The sequence below is a fragment of the Pyrus communis genome, chromosome 2 (genome assembly GCF_963583255.1).
Source record: "Pyrus communis chromosome 2, drPyrComm1.1, whole genome shotgun sequence".
In the NCBI taxonomy this organism is placed as follows: Eukaryota; Viridiplantae; Streptophyta; class Magnoliopsida; order Rosales; family Rosaceae; genus Pyrus; species Pyrus communis.
Genome location: NC_084804.1, coordinates 11,079,163 through 11,098,988, shown reverse-complemented (window position 1 = coordinate 11,098,988; position 19,826 = coordinate 11,079,163). Strand labels below are relative to the sequence as shown.

Sequence of the window (19,826 nt, the reverse complement as noted above, 5' to 3'; positions counted from 1 at the left end):
TAAACAATTTGATCGTAAAAATACACTACAAAATGTGTCCCCCGATTGTGACCCATGTATACATGTGCGTGTGTTGGTAGCATAACATTATATATGTGTACATATAAAATGCACAAATTAAACACCAAAATCTAGATTTTATTGTATGCTTTTCTTGGTAGCCTAACGTTCATTCTTAACCCAGTTTGCTGTCTCTCAACATGGTGTGGGGAAACTGCTTCCAAATCAAGTACGACTGGGATACAGAACACCCTAGAGCAAACTCCATTACCTAAGTTATTTGATGTTGAGTTAGGAGGCGGGACTTTCTTGGAGCTGCCAGCGGGCATGGTATCTCTTCCAATCCTTCTTCGCTTTGTTTAGCCGTCGGTTTGGTTTTGACTGGCTTCAACCCGCTGGTAGGTAAGTAGCAGCTTTCAGACCTCACAAACTTGTTCCCTTGTTAGGAAAAAAAGAAACTTGTTCCCTTGTTCATATTCTAGGCTTCCATTCCATCCACTTGTGACTTGTTTGGAAATCCATCTTGATCATTAAAATCAGCTTAAATGTCACTTGAGAACAAACAATGATCACATGTTAACTCCTAAAGTATTGATCAACTCTAGGAAAAAAAAAAAAATTAAAGATCATGAGTTTGTTGAGGATACTGAAGAAAGTTAAGGTTTTACCATAAAACTAATTAGTAATATAAAGAGTAGCTCAATTTACTTATAAGTCTATGCATGGTCCATTCTTCCATCAATGTGGCATTCATTCTCAATACGTCCCTCACGTGTGGTGAATTTTTAAGCCAAACATATGGACAACACAACTTGGGTGGTATGGAGCACGTGGTTGTTGAGACTTCACATATGGGATAACCTAGCTCTGGTCATAAAGAAAGTTGACGTTTTCACCATAAAACCAATTGAAAATATGAACGGTATCCTAACTTACTTATAAGTCCATATAAGATCCGTCTTCCCATCTATGTGGAATTCATTCTCAAATGAAACTAAGTTAAGGCCTATATTTATGCTAGTCAATGCAGTTCTGGCTAGTTTCCTTTCCAATTAACAAACGGGCTCATAAACAAGTCGAGTAAATCTAAAATTAAGGTTTCCAGAACATAATAGGAATATGACACGATTGAATCCTAGAGAGGAGTAGTAAGGCATGCCTTATTCAACTTTCACATGCAAAACTCATCTCAACTCTACTTCGTGTATAGACAAATGAAACCATTACATCCTACAAGAAGTAAAACCAAGTTGGAAAGACGAATATATGAAAGGAAATAATTTTTTTTTAAAGGGGATTGGGATGTAAGCAATTAAGCGTGATCATTCATTAAAAAATCTTATTATAATCTTACAATGAATAAAAGTAAATTTCAACCAGTTCGGTTTTAGCTTTCACAGAGAGCAAAAACACATTTATTCAAATGAACAACACTCAAATTTTATTACTAAGGGGATGGGGAGTTTAGAACTTAGGATGCATATATAGGTAGAAACTCCGCACCCTATCCATTAGGATATTCGACCACATACAACACTCAGAGCCATCTAAATTCTTGCATTCCATTTACTTCTCGCTCCATCGTAATCAACTGTTGGTCATCATCAGCTAAGTTTGGAGCTTAAGGCTTTCCATTGCAAATTCGCTTTTACCTTCGAATATCGTCGTATTAAAGTTGCGAACAAACTCTTTGTACTGGGAACTTTTATATAGTTGGGGATTGCTTGCACTAACAAGAGCTCTTGCAGGTTCTACAACGCAAACATCAGAAGGCGCAACGAAAAATCCTGCAGATGTCCTAGCATTACATGGATTCGTCACAGCCCGATGTTCAGAACTTTTCAGCTTCCCATTACTGATGATCTGCATCCCACGTCAACAAAAATTGGTAATTAAGAAGACCGATACGCTATAATTTTTTTTTTTCCACGTAAAGAGGGTACTGAATCTGCTGATCTATACCTGTAACTGATAGCCTATGTTAACCACAAGTGCATGTGAAATAGGCTCCACACCAACCCATTCCCCGTCTTTGAAAACTTGAAGTCCATTTACATGATCCTCTTGCATTAAGATGGTTATGACGTTTGGGTCACAATGTTTAGTTAATCCTAATGTCAAACTTGGGTCGGGGCAAGGCGGGTAATGATTAACTGAGAGTATCAAGTTTTGGCTAAGTTCGTTTCTGAAATACCCAGTTCCGAGCCCAAGTCCTTCACTGATTAGCTCCAAAATGTTCAGAGCCAGTTTTCTCACTTGCGTAGAACATGTCCCAACAAGCTCTCTGAAATCATCAACAACTGATTCATATGAATCTTTGACAAATATATGCATACAAACAATGGTATTTTTCTGAACATGAAACTGCAGGCCTTACCGATATCTACTTGGCTGCTGAGGCCAATCTTGCAAGCATTCCACCAATGGATGACAAGGGTGTCGTAGGACATCGCGCCAAAGATGAACATCTTCCCCATCATAATTTACGCTGCTGCTGAAGAGCTTGCAACTTTTTTGGGGGTCCTCAGAGTAAACGCTTGCCTTGTCCTCTAGCGGCAACTCAAAGAACTCCTTCAACACACTCATTGTGTCACTTAACAGAGTATCTGAGATGCCATGGTTGATTGCCTGCTTTGCAACATTTGGAAATCACATTGATGAAAATCCGATAGTTCATTCAACCAATACCTTTAATTAACAGAGTTTGTACTTGTACACAAGCTAGCCTAAGCACAGAATACCCAACTCTAACAAAACTGTTAACAATTTTAACGGAAAGTTAACAGCTGTAACGATCATTATCTAACTTTACTAGAATATCGACAATTAAGGGAAGAACTTCGAGTTCTGATAAGGAACCTGAAAAAATCCGAATTCTTGACCGGCCTCGAGTATTTGGTGAATGATGTAGGCATGATCACCGCCTTCAGCTCCACCAAGATCAATAACTGGAATGTTCTTGCATGAAGGAGCAGCAGCAAGCTTCCCGGGTCTTGAATCCGGTGGCCATATGAAACTCTCCGGCAAGGTTCCATCTTTGTACCAGCTTGAAACAAGCTTCTCCATTTGCTCCAAATGTGAATCTGATCCGGCGATGACTGAAGACCAAAAAATAGTGCATAATAATATATATTTGTTGCAGGCCTGTAGCAATTTGATAACGATAATATACTTTAATTTGCATCAACCATCCATCCAATCTCCACACAGCCTACTTTAAATAAAACATAAATAGCGAACAGGGTGCCAACTATGTCGGTTTTGCCGTATTGTCATGTGATGCCATGTGAGAGACATTGAGGGACTTTCTCTAGTGTGACCGAGGGGCTGTGACGAAGGATACTAACAACGGGATGTATATACTTGGTTATATGGTAAAATCTCTGGCAGCTTGGCTACCATTTATAAACAAGACCACGAATGTGGTCCATGAGCCACGTTCGCTATAGGCTATAGCGAGTGCTCTCCTGATGCCATTGAGTTTAAGAAAGAATATCGTGTGCGAAATCATGACGGCTCCCAAAGTATGAAGGATTTCCCAAATTCACCTAAAGTCAAATTAGATACCAGAAAATATGAATTTGAGGGAAATAAATTCAGAAGAAAAACGCAGATTAGGTTCTAAGAGATTAAGCTTGATGATTGATTGAAATGATTTTCACACGTCATTTTTCTCTTCTATACACTTTTACTTTTTCTAACATTGGTTTTGAACAAAGAAAAATACAATCGAGAGACACAAGTAAACGGAGTGTGCAAAATGTGTAAAAGAGACGTGCATAAATCATTTTCTTGACATTATTCACTAGACGTGTTTCAAATTTTTATTTTATTTTTCTTTGAACCAAAAAAAGGCCAAAAGAATAATTGAAAGATATATAACAAACAAGTCGAGTATCATTACGAGCTGAAGAATACAAGCAAGGATACACAGGGAAAGGGATCCTCTCCACATCTTTTTCATCAAATCTACCTTATCAATTAATCTGGATCCTTAAAATTTGATTCAACAGTTAAAAATAAAGCATTACTTTAAAAATTATAATAAAGTTAATCGTTATATATCAAATTTCAATAATCCGAATTGATTGATAAAAAAGATTAGGAGAAAATCCTTTTCCAATAAACAGAACTCCACTAGAGTGTATCTACTCGACTGCACAAGGACCAATTGGCAGTTTTCCCATACTCTTCAATAATTAAGACAAACGACTTTGTGGTCAATCCCTCGATGGGATATTCTTAGATACTCCGGAATACACGATTAGGGGTGGGCATAAAAACCGCCAAACCGCAAAACCGCATCGAACCGTAAGAAAAAAAATCGAAAAAAACCGTGTTGACCGGAAAAGTCAACTTTGAGTGAAAAACCGAACCGAACCGGTCAAACCGGTTCCGGTTCCGGTTTCGAATGACTAAGAACCGGCCGAACCGAACCGAACCGTTTTATTAATAATAAATAAATAAATTATATATACACACACATGTCATGGTATAATAGGTTGAAAAATTGTGTACAGGAGCTGCTGCTTCTTGCTTGCTCTCTGAAGTCTGAAAACTTGCAATTTGTTTCATCATTTTTTTGTTTGTTGACTGATTGACCAGTGCATATGTAATTTAGTTGTCTCTTTTTGTTGACTTGGTGCCACTACCAAAGACATTTGCATTAAAAAAGATGTATTGTATGCAACTTTATGTAATCAGTTTTAGAAGATGTATTTGAATGCATAATGATTTGGTGTTCAAATAATTTATTATTAGGAACCGTAAACCGGCAAGAACCGAATCGGAACCGATGTAGACCGAACCGTAATGTTCTAGTCATAAATTTAAGTGGAACCGCACCGAATCGAACCATTAATATATTTTGGTTCCGGTTCCAATTTAGGGGTGGAATCGCACCGAACCGTACCGTGCCCACCCCTATACACGATGCTCCAGAAATTGTTAGAAAAATGGGCGAAATTAGGAACTGTCAGAGAAGTGCTTTTTTATCCATTAGAAATTTAAATTAAAAAAAATTAGATATTTACCTTAAAATTAGCGGTGCCCGTAGGTGGGGACCGGGGCTGATGGCGGTGTGGCAGGCTGACTGATGGCTTGGAAGTTGGACTAAGCTGGCAACCTGGTTGCTGGACCAATGGCAGAAGCAGAACAGAAGTGGTCTAGAATAGAGGAGCAGCCGGCAGCAGCAGAACAGAAAGGATTTGTCTTGGTCTAGGGTCAAGGAGAAGACGGATCGTGAAAGGTTAATGGGGGATGAGTGGTAGTTTTATTTTTATTTTTTGAACAAAAGTTATTATTTACCCTAAAAATGAAGATGAAATAATAATAATATAGTTTAAATTTATTTTTAGTGAGAATCAAATTTAAGATTTCTCACTTATAAGTGAAGAGAAATATCATTAGATTGTAATACTAAATGACACAAAAAAATTAATATTAACACCATGTCATCATTCTTCGAAATCCTCTAGCAATGTTGAGAGGATATAATAAAAAAAGAAGAAAGATTTATGAACGTACCAAATCGACGAGTCTATGCTATCATTTTATTTTATTTTATTATTATGTCGAAGTGTTGGATGCCGTTCGATATGAAGGAGAAAAAATTCTTAGGTCTAAAACAACGTCGTTTTGGTCTGAGTATGTGCACAACAATAGAATTCATATGAGGAATGTATGTTTTTTGATAGACCAAAAGGGCATCTCATCGCTGTTGGGCTTAAGTGAGCATCGAATTGGGTAAAGAGGGTTTGATTTCCACCGTTACACTAGTCATATTCAGTGCCGACACATATTTACTATTAAATTTGAGAGAATTATTATTGAAACTCCAAAAATCTTTTTTTGCATTTCAAATTTTCTATAATTAAAAAGAAAATTACACTTATTAAGAATGTATAATGAAAATTTTGAAATGTTATTAACGATTCCCAAACTTGATATGTAACTTAAATTGAATGACCAAGACTGTTGAATCAATTTTAACCGTCCAATATATATTGACAATGGGATGCAAACAGACACACACAACTTTGTCTTTTGTGCTTACACGTGTGGTTTCCCCGATAAAAGGTTCACTCGGGTGTTCATTTGTGTTTTTTGCAGCTGCTTCTTGCTCTTGTGTAATGTGATCCATCCGAAATGGCGGTTAGTTAAACTGTGAAAGCTTTTGGAGTCAGCTCCCAAACTTTTTCGCAAGAACCCTAAACCCCGAATCACATCCTATTCATTATGTATATCTTTCTGCTGGTTATCGGGTCTTTGATGCTTTTGCTAGTGGTTGTCCCCTCCCATTCCTTAGACGATTGTAATTGGTTAATTTGAAGAGTTTGAGGGCTGCTGAAATGTTATTTGGATGGTCGGAAGATTCATCTTCTACTGCTTGCATGCCATGGAATGTGTAATATCTTCTACTGCAACTCTTGATAAATATATATATATATATTTTTTTTCCAAAGACAAGTTCGCAGATTTAGGTGCCCTTTTCTTTCTTTAAACTGGATGGAGGTCTTGTCCAAATTGAGGTTCCAATGTAGCTGTTTCTGGTATGTTCTGTAGGCAAAGGGGAAAGCTGCAATATCTCTTTCAAAGCTGGCGGATACAGCTTGTGAAGAACTCCCTAGTACTATGGCTGCCGTTAGGCTTTCAGGCATGGAAATAAGTGATCTTACGCTGGAACTGAATGATCTTAGGTGATAACTAAATCTTCATTTTGGAGTCCTTGATTCATTTCTTATGTCATACACGGTTGCTTTGTAGTCTCTCTTCATAGTTAGACTCATCTCTTTTCGATGAGCTATCCGTTAACTGCTAGTTCATAACTCAAAATCAAGTTCATGCATACATACCCATCTGCTTAAGCAGTGGGGGTTTTAAGGGGCAAAAATTCAATCTAAGCTGTTTTTCTTTTTCCCTTGGAAAATTGTGTGTTATACACTGGTGTTTACATCCAGAAATACACTAAGCCCTGATTTGGTACAGCTTACATTTTTTTAAAAGCTGGGATGAAAAAAAGTTGAGCTCAATGTTGTGCTTCGTAACTCAACAAAAAAGCACTTATTTCCAAATCTGCTGTGAGAAACAGCTGGAAATGGGAAGCAGCTATTTGCTGCTTTCAAAAACCGGTTTTTTATCACAGCAACACGGGTGAACAGTATGGTTTAATTAAAGTTTTCAAATGGAGATCCTACCCTCACCCCTCGCGTCTCACTTCTCTTCCTTGCTCTGGCATCTCACTTCTAAACCTTTTGTGTATTTCGCTATCTGCGATGCCGATCTCAATGACTCCAAGGCGCTTTCGTTCTTAAACCAGTTGAAATCCGATTTTGAGGATGTTAGTGGAAGTGGGTCTATCTTGGTTCGGGATAATTTTGCCCCCAGTTGCTTGCAAGTTCAGTTTGATTCAATTATTCGAAAAGTAATGGCCTCGGACTTGCCCAATTCGCCGGCAGCCAGTCAGAATCTAAGCTTTGGTGCGAGTAAAGGGAAGAAAATGGTGCTGACACCGCTGCTTGGGAAGAATCCGAGCGAAGGGTTGAAGAAGAAGAGGAGGTTATCTGGGGAGGTTAATGGCGATCTTTGCAAAGATGTGACTGCAATGGAGAAGAAGGTGGATGTGTGCGATGATGCTATGGCGGCGGGTTTAGAGATTTTCTGTTGCCAACACAAAAGAGTGGTCTTTTGCATTCGGGTGACCGCCAAAAGGCCAAGCAAGTTTGGAGGAGGCATGCTTGGGTTGTTTTGATCCTTGACTTGTTTGTTTGGGCCGTGTTGTTTGGGATTTGGTTGTGGGTTTGCAGGGGATTCAAGTGCATTGACAGTTGAATGGGCGGATTTGGTGTTTCGGTGTTGTAATGTGCTTTACTTTGAAGATGGATGAAATTTTAGTAATTCACCTTTATTTGTTAAGAAAATTAAATTAATGGCACATTAAGTATTATACTTTTTTTGATCATTTCACACGATCACAACTGTTTTACATAAAAGTTTACCAAACATTATAATACTGCTTTTTTTTCCAAAAGCACTTTCACAAAAAAATTTATCAAACACTCTGCTGCTTTATTTCACAGCTGCTTATTCTCACAGCATGGTAGAAACAGTTTTTTTTCAAAGCACATCAATACCAAACCAGCCCTAAACCAGGTTTGATAGGAGGAATTACTTAACAACACTATTGGTTATCAACGATATCTGTTGAGGCTTTGAAATTCAATTTTTGTGTCTTTTATATATGCTCACATCAGATTTTTCTTCGAACTTTTAAATTGGATGAAGTATGTCATGCTTTGTTTTCCATTCCATGCAGTCAAGAGATAGCTGATGGGGTCAGCAAATCCACTCAAGCCGTTCAAGCAGCAGAAGCTGGGATTCTGCAGATTGGTACAATTGCACGGCAGCAGACTATGTCTACGTTTCAAGCTCCATCTCTGTGGCTTCTGGTTAGAAATTTGTCTTGTGATTGTCTTCTTAATAAGGCTTTCCACTGAATTCTGAACTATTGTTATCAATATTTTATGATACAGCAATGATACAGGAGAGGGCAAGCCTTCCCATCATCTCTTTGCAACCCGCTGTTGTCGGAGCAGCAAAGACGACCTTGTTGTCGGCCAAGCCACTAGGAACTTGATCAATATAATTTCTAGAAGGGACGACTCAGAGAATGAGGACGACACTGGAATTGATAGGTCCGAAATTTGAGTTTGTTACACTTAGGATCAGCACTCTATTTTCACGAACGTTGTGCACATAATATTCGGTACCCCACTAGTTCAAATGTCTCAAAACTGTGGTGGAGATGAACTCTACGCACCAACGTTTGTGAAAATAGTTTATCCTGAAGCACTGTGCCTGTTGTACATACCATTTTCTCCGAAGAAGATCGTGAGCTCCCGTTGCAGTGGTTGTCCAAGGTATTGAAGCTGTCAAGTGTCAAAGGAGCGAGGAAGAAGTTCCTGAAGCTCATATTTTCGAATGTAAGATCGCTGTATTAGCTTTCTAAACTAGGCCGCCTTCAGATCTTCTGCACCCAAATATTTGTACCAAAAAACTACCGGCCCTTAAGATTTTGACAGGTGGACATCTATTAACTCTTATTTTAACACCATTATCAACACTTATATAAACTACGTATTAATAAAACGCACTTTCTCAACCAAAGTAGGATGAGAAGATTATTTAATCTTCTATCACAATAAAAAAGTTAAGGATAGTAATGTAATTTCACAAAACAAAATTTTTCTGTTTTTTTTGTCTAAACATCACCTATAAGTGACTTTAACATCTCTAATTTAAAAAAAAAATTAAAAATTAAACTTCTCTCCCTATCACAAGTTCTCGAGAGAGATTAATTTTTTATTTTTTTAGATAAGAAATGTTCAAATAAAATGACTATTTAGGCCACGTAAGATTTTAAAAAGAAAATTATTTTCTTAATACTCCCAATGACACACTTCGACCCGGGATGTCTACTTGGACCCCAAATTGAGCTGTGTTGGCTGACACCCGGAGGGTGACGAAGCCATTAAGTGTAGTGATGTGAAAAATATGAATAAATTTAAACCTAAAAGTGCCTAAATATAATAGTGCGCTTGTGAGCAGGAATGAACACATTTCACACGTGATGTCAGAGCATAAGTAAAGTATAGTAAAAGTATAATGAGAATTATATCATCGAAGGTAACCACTTATACCAAGATTTGCCAAGGATCCTCGTCGACACAAAGCTTAGCTACTAAAACTTGGAGGGGCAAAAAAAACGGTGAGTGTGCCTAAAAACAAAATTTTGTAAAAACCTTTTTCGAAAACATAATAACCACTCGCTATAAAATAAGTATAGTTTCCAAAATATACATACTATGTATATTATGGAAATACTTACCGTATCCTGTAATATCTCAAGAATTTAATACATCACAATATTTCTTATATAAACACCTAACATCCGGTAGTCACATAATCTCGCATAAACAAACATATCATATCGAGTGCTCATCAACATATGTTGACACACGAGTTCATGCAGAGGTATTCTGACATGAACAAGACTGTGTGTAATAATGATTTACGCTCTAGTACTACAATCACGTGAAGACTAGCACTATACGCGTCACATACGAGTCCTAATTGCCTATAGCAATCTAAGATAGGACTGGCACCTACAGTGGATCCAAAGTGAGCGTACGGTACGATGTGAACATATATGTGAAGCCTGGCCCTTGCCCGGCCAAGTACAAACACCATTGTAGCACATGATAAGCAGATAACGTAAATATAAATATGTACGGTAATTCGATAATTCTAGTCGACATAAAAATATTCATAGCCGTAAATCTAATTAAGACATCCCCTTATAGTAAGCTTACATGTGCATCCCGTAGGATTATTTCATAATTTCCCAACAATCCAACAATTCTTATAAACGTTAATTTAATTATGGCAATCACATAGGAACTTCGTTATTAGATGTATATATGGAAACTAAACAAGTATATATGTACTATATAAAAGAAAATGCCCACTCACAAATACTTGCGAAGTCGCAACCATTCGAACTAGGAAAACTGGAGTCTATGATAATAACTGCACCTAAGCATAATATTAGGACCATTCGTAAAACTCCACTAAAATGATTAAATTTGGGAAAACAGAGTGAGGATTTGAAATCAAGGGGTCAAAATACCCAAAGAAGGGTCCTTGACAAATTTTACAAAAAGTTAATGAGAAAGTCAATGGTCAACCCTAAAAACTCAACTAAGCCGCCCCAGCGGTCAACTACGTTAAAACTTTGGAATTTCACTAAATGGATGTCAAAAATGGACTCGGGGCATTAAAATTAGCCTAAATTGTTTTCGAGAAAATTTTGAAAAAGTTAAAACAAGAAATATTCCATATCCTTTTTAGGAAATGGGCCATATAAGGTCAACGACCCAAAGATTTAGGTTGGGTTTGGGCTTGGGCCCCCTTTTTGTTTCCTTTTCTCTCCTGGGTCGGGTTGACCAGTTTGGGCTTGTAGGTCAGCCGAACCCAACAAAGAAGAAGGCCGAACTGGGCCGAGTTTGGTCGAGAAACTTCTCGAGCTCCATTCGAGCTCGATTCTTAACTATTTTCAATGAAATAAAAGTCAAAATGAAGCTTAGGAGATCAGGAACAAGAGTATACCAAAATGAGGTTGAGTTGTGGTCGGGATCGGTCGGAAAAAGCCTGTAAAGGCCAAGTTCCTCATCGAAAAACTGGAAAACTTTCCCCCGCATTGTTTCTGAACTAAAACCCCCACCAAAGACCTTAGAAAAGCTAGAAACATAAACCAAAACATGATCCAAGAAGTTTGGGTGGTTTTTGGAGCTTACCATCGTCGGAAACTCGAGATATATGAACAGTGATGGTGCCACTGCCGGAGATAAAAGGAAAGGGAAATGCCTCAACCTGGTCAAAGTTCGTGACGGGGAAGTTTTGTGGGTGGTGTGCTCGTCGGGGTAGACTTGTCGGTGATGGAGGGAAGAGAGAGGAAGGTCCGGGAGAGTAAGGGAAGAGGGACACGCGACGGGGAGATAGTAGAGATTTTGAGATGTGTGGGCCCCACGAGCCAAAAATAAATTATTAAAATATTTAAAATATCAAATCAAAAAATATTAAAAAATAATAGAAAATTAATAATATAAAATAATAATTTTTTTTTATAAAAGTATTTTTCGGATTTGTAATTCCGTAAAATCTTCATTGTAACTTTGAATTCGATTCCGCTTGCGCCTACGTGTTCGTACCGTCGAGTACTTCGAGAATACAGTAAAACAGTAGCTTGTACATGTCATGAATTAACTGTCAACAAAGGTCAACAACTCGCCTCAATGGACATTTTCGTCAATTCACTCCTTTAAAATTTATAAAATTGTAAAATTAGGGACAGGTTATTACACCCAAAATCATTTTGAATTCGTATTAGATTGTTTTTCTTCAAGCACTCAAAGTATTTTCCCTATCCACATTCAATGGCCAATGTGATCGCCAAATTTACTCTTTAGTTTGTGGTGGAAGGATATGAAATGGTATGAAACAGGAGGTCGTGGACAAGTTAGGTTAATCATTAGTAGACTTACCATTATTCCGATGTGATTTTATTAACAAATAATAACAGTATAGTATATATTCTTGAATCGAATATTAGTTTATTCCCTTCCAAAATTAATCCAAGCCTCCAAGGCACCCATAATTTTTTCAACAAGAATCCTTGCAACCACTAATGCAAAGGCTTGCATTCAAATTTAAATATCAAAGAAGGTTAAATTAGAGGTGATTCGTCTAAAGGCAAAAATTTTAGCTCAAATCTATCATCAATATACGTTAAAATTGATATTCGAGGTGAAAAAGATGAGTTTGTGGGCCTTTTTTATTATATTTAAATAGACCAGAGTCTGATGTGGGGTTTAAGTGGAGATTGTAAGTGTTTGTAGAAAGTATGGAGTGTGAGGGTAGTATTAGACAGTATGTGGGGTGTAATAACAGTTTTAGTACAAATAGAGAAAGTTGAAGGTAAAAACTCATTCAAAATACAGTGACGAATTAGGGAAGGCAAACTATACATAATTATATCAATTTTAAATTGTGAAATGTGAAATGTGAAATTGCTTCCCAATCAAAAAGGAAACGTCAGAAAGCGAAAACAAAGAGAAAATAAAGGAAATAATCAATCACTAAAACCAGAAAATAAAAGATCAAAGAAGTAGTGGCAAACAGTGTCCCAAAAACGGGCCAGTTATTTCCTAAAATTATAACAGGATTCGATTTTTTGTAAGTCAATTAACCTTTTGATCTCGCAATTTTCGAGTTCGACCAATTCGAAAAGCTGGGTAGTTCATTGACATTCTTCCCAAAAGGGTCGAACACAATATATAGTTATTAATTGATCATAAGAATCTGTTGGTTTATTTACAGCTGCAAGCAAATATTTGACGGTAAGGGAAAGTTGAAAATATTGTGTAAATGCGAATGTAGGCTGGCATCTTAGTATATATGCATGAATGCATATTAAGGAACTTAAATAAATTCGAATAAATTGATTCATTCTTGCAAAGATATGCTCTTGGTCTCTAAAATTTGGTGTGACGTTAGTTATTAGTGTGTTATATGTGGGTCGGACAACATTAGCGATAAATTATGGACCTAGTATATTACATTAATAAATCAATACACATGCTTTTTTATTTGATTACACCTAATCTAAATGACGTTGAGGAGGATTTGAACTTTGATTTACAGAGAAAACACATATTTCTACGCAATTTAGCTAAATATGACTTCCATACACATGTTAGCATTAATTGATTAATAACGTTACTTGACACTATTTATGCTGAATAATTATGGAAACGGATTTGTTTTACTTATTACCCTAGTCGGAAGCTTCACAAATCTAGAGGGATTGGCACTCTCTAGTTCCGGCAAAAAAATTTGAACCATATCCTTTTTATTTTCTTACCAAAAAAAAGAACAGCAACTTATTCATTAATTTTGAAATATGGAAAGTTATTTAATGCTAACATATTTCTTAATTTCCATCTCCACAACTTGGCGACGCATGTGAAATAGGGTAGATGACTTCCTATAAAATGCCAACTTGCAACGATTTTTGTTACTACTGTGTTTCGAAGGTTGATATGGAGACATTTGACCAGAAGCTTGCTTCAAGCTGGTTTGATGTTCAATCTGTTCCCCAAACCTATCTCCACCCACCAGAAAAGCGGCCTGGCAACACTATCGGCGTTCCTCCTTGCAAGAACATTCCGGTAGTTGATCTTGGCAACAATGATCGCAGTCACACACTTCAACAAATTTCCAAAGCTAGCCAAGACTTCGGATTTTTCCAGGTTTGAAAAGAGTCATGCACCTTCATCAACTTTACACTTCTTTCATCTTCTTCCTTTTTTTTTTTTTTTTTTTTTTTTTTTTTGCATTGAAGTTTAAAGTTCAATTATGTTTATGCTAAACGAAAGTTGTCTGCAATTGAATAGGTATCTGTTCTTTATTAAAAAAAAAAATTTTAATGTTGTTGATAATGTGTCATCAAGTTCCTTATCGATGCATGTCCGTTTCTATTCTTTAATTTTTATTTAATAAGGGAACGACGTTTTGCTCAGAGAATTTCTAATAGTAACAGTATTGTTATTTTCTCAGGTCATCAATCATGGGGTTTCCAAGAAGTTGATTGATGACACAATGAGTGTTTCCAAGGAGTTTCATGCAATGCCCCGAAAAGACAAGATAATCGAAGGCTCAAAGGACCCCACTGGAAGATGCAAGTTCTACACAAGCAGTGAAAACTATGCGAATGAAGAGCTTCACTACTGGAGAGATGCATTGACTCACCCTGCTCATCCTTCTGAAAACAACATGCAGTTTTGGCCTCAAAATCCTACTCAATACCGGTACATAGTGCTCGTATCCTTTTCAAACAGAATGATTTCCGCATTTCCTTTTCTCTCGCTACACTCTTCCTTTATGTCCTAGTAATTAAAGGAGAATCAAAGAGCTTAAAGGCGATGAGTGTTTTATGACAAACAGATGTGTGAAAATCGCTACTCATTAGCTTAATTCCATGCGATTGTAGATTAATGATGATTTTGATTTTTTCGTGTATTTGCAGAGAAGTTTTAAAGCCATACGTGGAGGAGGTAAGAAAGTTGGGTTCTAGGATTTTGGAGATGCTTGCTGAAGGGTTGGGACTGAGCAAAGAGTTCTTCAATGGTGGACTCAGTGAACATCCACGGCTGCTGTCCAACCACTATGAGCCGTGCCCAGATCCTAGTTTAACTTTGGGATTACCGAAACACCGTGATCCAAGCCTCATTACCATTTTACTGCAAGATTCAGAAGGACTCCAAGTCTTCAAAGATGGGAATTGGATTGGTGTTCAGCCTATTTCTAGTGGCTTTGTTGTTAACATAGGCTACATCATGCAGGTACGTATCTAACTAAATTGTAATGTTATTAAAGTTTATATGTAAAACCCCCTTAATATATACTCTTTAAATCTTTATATACAAAAAAATGTGATCTCCCGAACATTAACTTGATGGCGTGGATTAATGCAGATGATCAGCAACTCAAAGTTTAAAGGCGCTGACCATCGAGCCGTGACAAATTCAAGAGTTGCAAGGACAACGGTTGCGTACTTTATTTATCCGTCTAATGAGACTGTTATAGAACCTGCAAAAGCTCTGTGCAATCCACCATTGTACAAATCCATGACGTTTACAGAGTTCCTTCAATACTTCAAATCGAAAGCTGCCAATGATGAGGAACTGTCGAAGGTTTTAAGCCTCTCGGGGAGCTAATCATGTGACCCGCGCGCCAATTAAGATAAATTACCACATATTTTGAGTTATAGTTTAGAATGATCTCTTCAGTTTTAAGTTTAGAATAATGTCTCGTACAATATTCCAAAATTGAGTTCATTTGGTTCTATTTAAATGCTAGCATTTATATTCTATGTCATTTTTTTAGTCTATACTTCATTATAATATATTTCAGTAAACATTTAATTACACAGATTCATTATAGTATAGCTCGGTACTAACATTTGGTTACACTTGTTGTACCATACATTGGGCCTTAGTATTTGGGCCTCGTGATCGAGCCCATGATGTATGTAAGAGGTGAAGGAAACTCTTATTCTATAAAAGGGATCCTTCACCCCCACTTGAAGGGGGAGCAAGGGATGGCGAAGAGAGCAAACCCTAGCCTCTATAGCCTCTATAGCCTCCATGTACATTGTAACCTTCATTTACATAGTGAAACCGAATTAACACCAGTATGGACGTAGCTCCAACTTGGGGTGAACCACAATATATCTTTGTGTTCTTGTGTGTTTGTGTGATTTACGATCTGATTTACATTGGTCTAAGATCGACCCGATTTTGTGCATCAACAACACTAATTCATCATAATATATTTAAGTACAAATATTTTGGTACATACATTTTTGGATAAAACAATCCAATTTAATATATTTTGGTACAATTATTTCTATACACGTATTGTTGATGCACAAAATCGGCGAGGACTTTGGTACAACAGAAAGTGTTAAGTTTGTGACCTTCACTAGGTTGCTCTGGTCATTAGTGTGGATAAGTATGTAAATGAATAGAGACAGGGAAGCAAATAACACAAGATGTACGTGGTTCACCCAGATTGGCTACGTCCACGGAGTAGAGGAGTTCTCATTAGTTGTGAAGGGTTTACACAAATACATAGGTTCAAGCTCTCTTTTAGTGAGTTCTAGTGAATAGTTTAGTACAAATGACATTAAAGATTATTGTGGGAGAATGATCCCCTTTTATAGAAGAGAGTTTCTAGCTTTGTTCTGACATTGACACGTGTCGTGTTGTGATTGGCTTCTGATATCGACACGTGTTGCGCTGTGATTGGTCTCTAATACTGACATGTGTCGTGTTGTGATTGGCCTCCTGGTTAGAGCAAAAGTCTTGTGGGTCCTTAACGGTATGTTGTTGACCGGTGCTTAGTAATTTCGGAATTGATCAAGTATGGTACAAACACGTATGTATTTACATACTTTTCTTATGTGTCACTAAATGTTCTCTCATTTTGACTTATTAACAAAATTAAAATTTTAATGTGGAGAGATGAAATAAAAATACACATTAAATAATAAATAATAAAATATGAATTTTATCAAAAATATATTTTGAAGGATTAAAAATCAATATGTAATCTAACACCAAATCTTGGGCTTTATTGCTAGTGATTGGCATACAAAAAATATATATAGGTTGTTGACTTGGAGTTGCAGCGCTGTACAAGTTGTGTGTTCTTCAGGGAAAGAAGAAAACTATGGCATGAGTAGGAGATATATCATGCATCCTTGGTTATGAAATGCAAACACAGGCTTCTATTTGAACAATATTTTTTTAGGGAAAATTAGAATTCCCTACATTTTTTCTATATCATTTAGATTAAATATATGTGCATTTTTAAAATTTGATTGAAGTGTTTTGACCAATAGTCACCTCTATTTTTTAAAATTAAAATAAAATTTGAATTTATCCTTTTATCTGCAGGATGCACTTTTCCTTATTTAGTGGAGATTTTAGTAGTTAAACTATATTTTCTCTTCTTCCAAATATGTTTTTTTTATGCAAACATTTAATATTATTTCTTTTTCCAAATGGTGAGATACGCATACAGTTGACAATGGCTCTCCAAAATTCCAAATCCATCAATTTAGGACATATTCTACTTGTAACCAAGTATGTATATCATCACATAAGATCAAAATCTAACGTAATGAAAGAGATAGAGATAATGTGATATATCACCAATTATATCTAAAATTATGCCTTATCTAACCCTTAGTATTAGATGGCAAGTGATTGTAAATAATTGTAAACATATCTAATTTGAAGTGCAGATGACTTCAAAAGAAATGCGAAAACTATCACCCTTAAACCATAATGGGTTGTAAGAAGATGTTGTAGGGAGGGACTATGTCCCAAAGAAGTAGGCCAACTCCATTCTAAACCATAATTTCAGAGTGGCCCAGAACCACCTTTATGTTCAACCAATCTTCCAACACCTGTATGTAAATATACATATATGTAACTAGTTACAACTTTTAATTAAAAGTAAAATTCGAGAGACACCAAGACGTCATTAAGGGGCCACTAAGTTGTGATTTATATACGGTTTACTGTAGATTTAGTTTTTTTTTTTTTTTTTTTTTTTTCAATTAGAAATTTGTAATTGATCTCCAATTCTTTGTACATTCACATTTATGTTGTTACCAAACTAGTTCCGCTTTAACTTTTATATATGATGTTGTTGTTTAGGCATTTTTGTTAAAATTTATGTCTTGCAGGCATCTTTGATGTATTTTTTAAAATTTATTTTATTAAATTTCATTGATTTAATAAATTAAATTAAAAAAAAAAACTCTAAACCTATTGGTCAAAATCTTATATATCAGCGTCTGTGAAACACAAACTCTCATGTTTCATTGACATTCAGCTCCATTTTTTTATGGCACCAAAGCACAACAACTGGTACAATTTTGGTGATCAAACTGTCTTCCTAAACATCAAAAACCAGGTAAACTCCACATATCAACCACCTCTGCCCAGTCCACCTTCTTCTTTCCCTACCTTAGCTATTGTTCTACTAAGCCTCATGGCCTCAGCTTTCTTGCTAGTGAGCTACTATCTCATTGTTGTCAAGTTTTGCTCAAAGTGGCACCAACTCAATCTCTTGATAATGAGGTTTCCGACCACCTCACGAGCTCGACAAAATGAGGAGCTACTTACGGCCTTCTCTCCGTCAGTGTGGAACCGCGGCCTTGACGAATCAGTCATTCGTGGAATCCCAACTGTTCAGTTCAAAGGAGGAGAAGTTGATGAAGAGAGAAGTGTGTGTGGATGTGCAGTTTGTTTGAAGGAGTTTCAAGAACAAGACACACTAAAAGTTCTTCCCAATTGCAGCCATGAGTTTCACTTGGACTGCATTGATGTATGGCTTCAAAGCAATGCCAACTGCCCTCTTTGCAGAACAAGTGTTTCGGGTACTATTCGTTGTCCGATCGATCATGCCATAGCACCGAGCTCTTCGCCTCAAGACTCGGAGCTGTTTTCGATCGGTAGTGATGTGGACTTTGTAGTGATTGAATTGGAGGGAGGAGATGGAGTCATACTTCCGCCTAGGCAACAACATAGCAATGATTCTACACAAGTCATAACTCATAGCACCACATAGAAGTTATGAATCAAGAAGGACGGAGAATGTCAAAAACTCAGGTCTGTTTTTCCCTTCCTGTTGAGTGTGAGTTGTCATGTGAATTTCTTTTTGTACCCTTTTCTTCTTAATACAAGCGGTATTGGAAGAGGGGAATCGAGCTTAGGACTTGAGATGTATAGATTAATGCTTTTAACTAAGCTGTAAACAGTTGGCGCAAGATTGGGAAAGGGTAAGTCAAACTTAGGACATCAGGTGCAGAAGTGAATGTTCTTAACTATCTTGGAACGACAATGGGAGGGGAATCCGAACTTGAAGCCTTGTATAGGTGAATTATCTTAACCAACTAAGCTAAAGATGAGATAAACCAATGTATGGGGTCACATTGGGTTAATTTTAGACATAATGAAAGACATTAGAGATTCCTTGCTTAAACCCTGGCATGGGTTTTTGAGAATCATTGCTTCTAGCTTTGTCATCTTCTTCTTCATGAATGAGAATGATTACTTTTGACAAATTTTTATATTGAAGCAATTATGCAAATGTTGGTGAGTGCTGAAAGCCTTAATGGATTCATTATGTCTAATTTTAATTATACGAATGCTATTTCTTTGCAATAATGTTATTCTTACCATATTTTTGTACCACAATTGTATACCATCTGATATGGACAGCCACATCATCTAAATTAATTAGCATTTAATTTCAAAATGTTAATCAATAAATAATAAAAGATTGTTAATTAAATGACGATTGTGGTATACGAGGAGTCTCCTTCTTCCACCTAAGATTATTTAAGTGTTTTAATTAATAAAAAGATTGAAATTCAATGATGTAGCTTGTCCAACTCATCTACCACCAAAGATAGTAAAAAAATGTGGTATAAAATTGTGATAAAAATAACATTACTCATTTCTTTGGCCCTTATGAATACAGAGGAAAGAAAAAGAAGGCTGTATGATTTTTGCACACGCATTTTTTTATGTCCATTCATGTTTAACTTTGTCTCTAGGTTTTCTTTTGATCTATTCAATTCAAAGAACAAAAATAAGCAGCATTTTTTTTATGTCCATTCATGTTTAACT

At 36.6% G+C, this 19,826-nt stretch overlaps 3 protein-coding genes, 1 long non-coding RNA gene and 1 pseudogene across 4 annotated transcripts; 4 read left to right on the top strand and 1 right to left on the bottom strand.

Moving 5' to 3' along the window:
• Positions 1 to 1,465: 1,465 nt before the first annotated feature.
• On the bottom strand, positions 1,466 to 5,223 carry LOC137720967 (protein DOWNY MILDEW RESISTANCE 6-like). The gene is made up of 5 exons (XM_068460096.1): positions 5,034 to 5,223; positions 2,860 to 3,098; positions 2,378 to 2,628; positions 1,963 to 2,284; positions 1,466 to 1,863 (listed from the first exon to the last, which is right to left on the bottom strand). The coding sequence occupies exons 2-5, from the start codon at positions 3,064 to 3,066 to the stop codon at positions 1,609 to 1,611; spliced, it is 1,035 nt and encodes a 344-aa protein (XP_068316197.1). The 5' UTR covers positions 3,067 to 3,098; positions 5,034 to 5,223; the 3' UTR covers positions 1,466 to 1,608.
• A 1,239-nt stretch (positions 5,224 to 6,462) lies between these two features.
• LOC137726936 (uncharacterized) lies at positions 6,463 to 9,129 on the top strand. The gene is made up of 3 exons (XR_011067702.1): positions 6,463 to 6,698; positions 8,315 to 8,447; positions 8,532 to 9,129. It is a non-coding gene; the product is annotated as an uncharacterized lncRNA (long non-coding RNA).
• Positions 6,697 to 7,838, top strand: LOC137726935 (phytolongin Phyl2.2-like; annotated as a pseudogene).
• A 4,529-nt stretch (positions 9,130 to 13,658) lies between the features above and the next one.
• LOC137724572 (hyoscyamine 6-dioxygenase-like) lies at positions 13,659 to 15,335 on the top strand. Its single transcript, XM_068463337.1, has 4 exons — positions 13,659 to 13,868; positions 14,176 to 14,426; positions 14,645 to 14,960; positions 15,093 to 15,335. Exons 1-4 carry the CDS (start codon positions 13,659 to 13,661, stop codon positions 15,333 to 15,335), a joined length of 1,020 nt encoding a protein of 339 aa, XP_068319438.1.
• A 2,701-nt stretch (positions 15,336 to 18,036) lies between these two features.
• Positions 18,037 to 18,962, top strand: LOC137724742 (RING-H2 finger protein ATL16-like). Its single transcript, XM_068463451.1, has one exon. It carries the CDS (start codon positions 18,037 to 18,039, stop codon positions 18,760 to 18,762), a length of 726 nt encoding a protein of 241 aa, XP_068319552.1. The 3' UTR covers positions 18,763 to 18,962.
• The last annotated feature ends 864 nt before the right edge of the window (positions 18,963 to 19,826 follow it).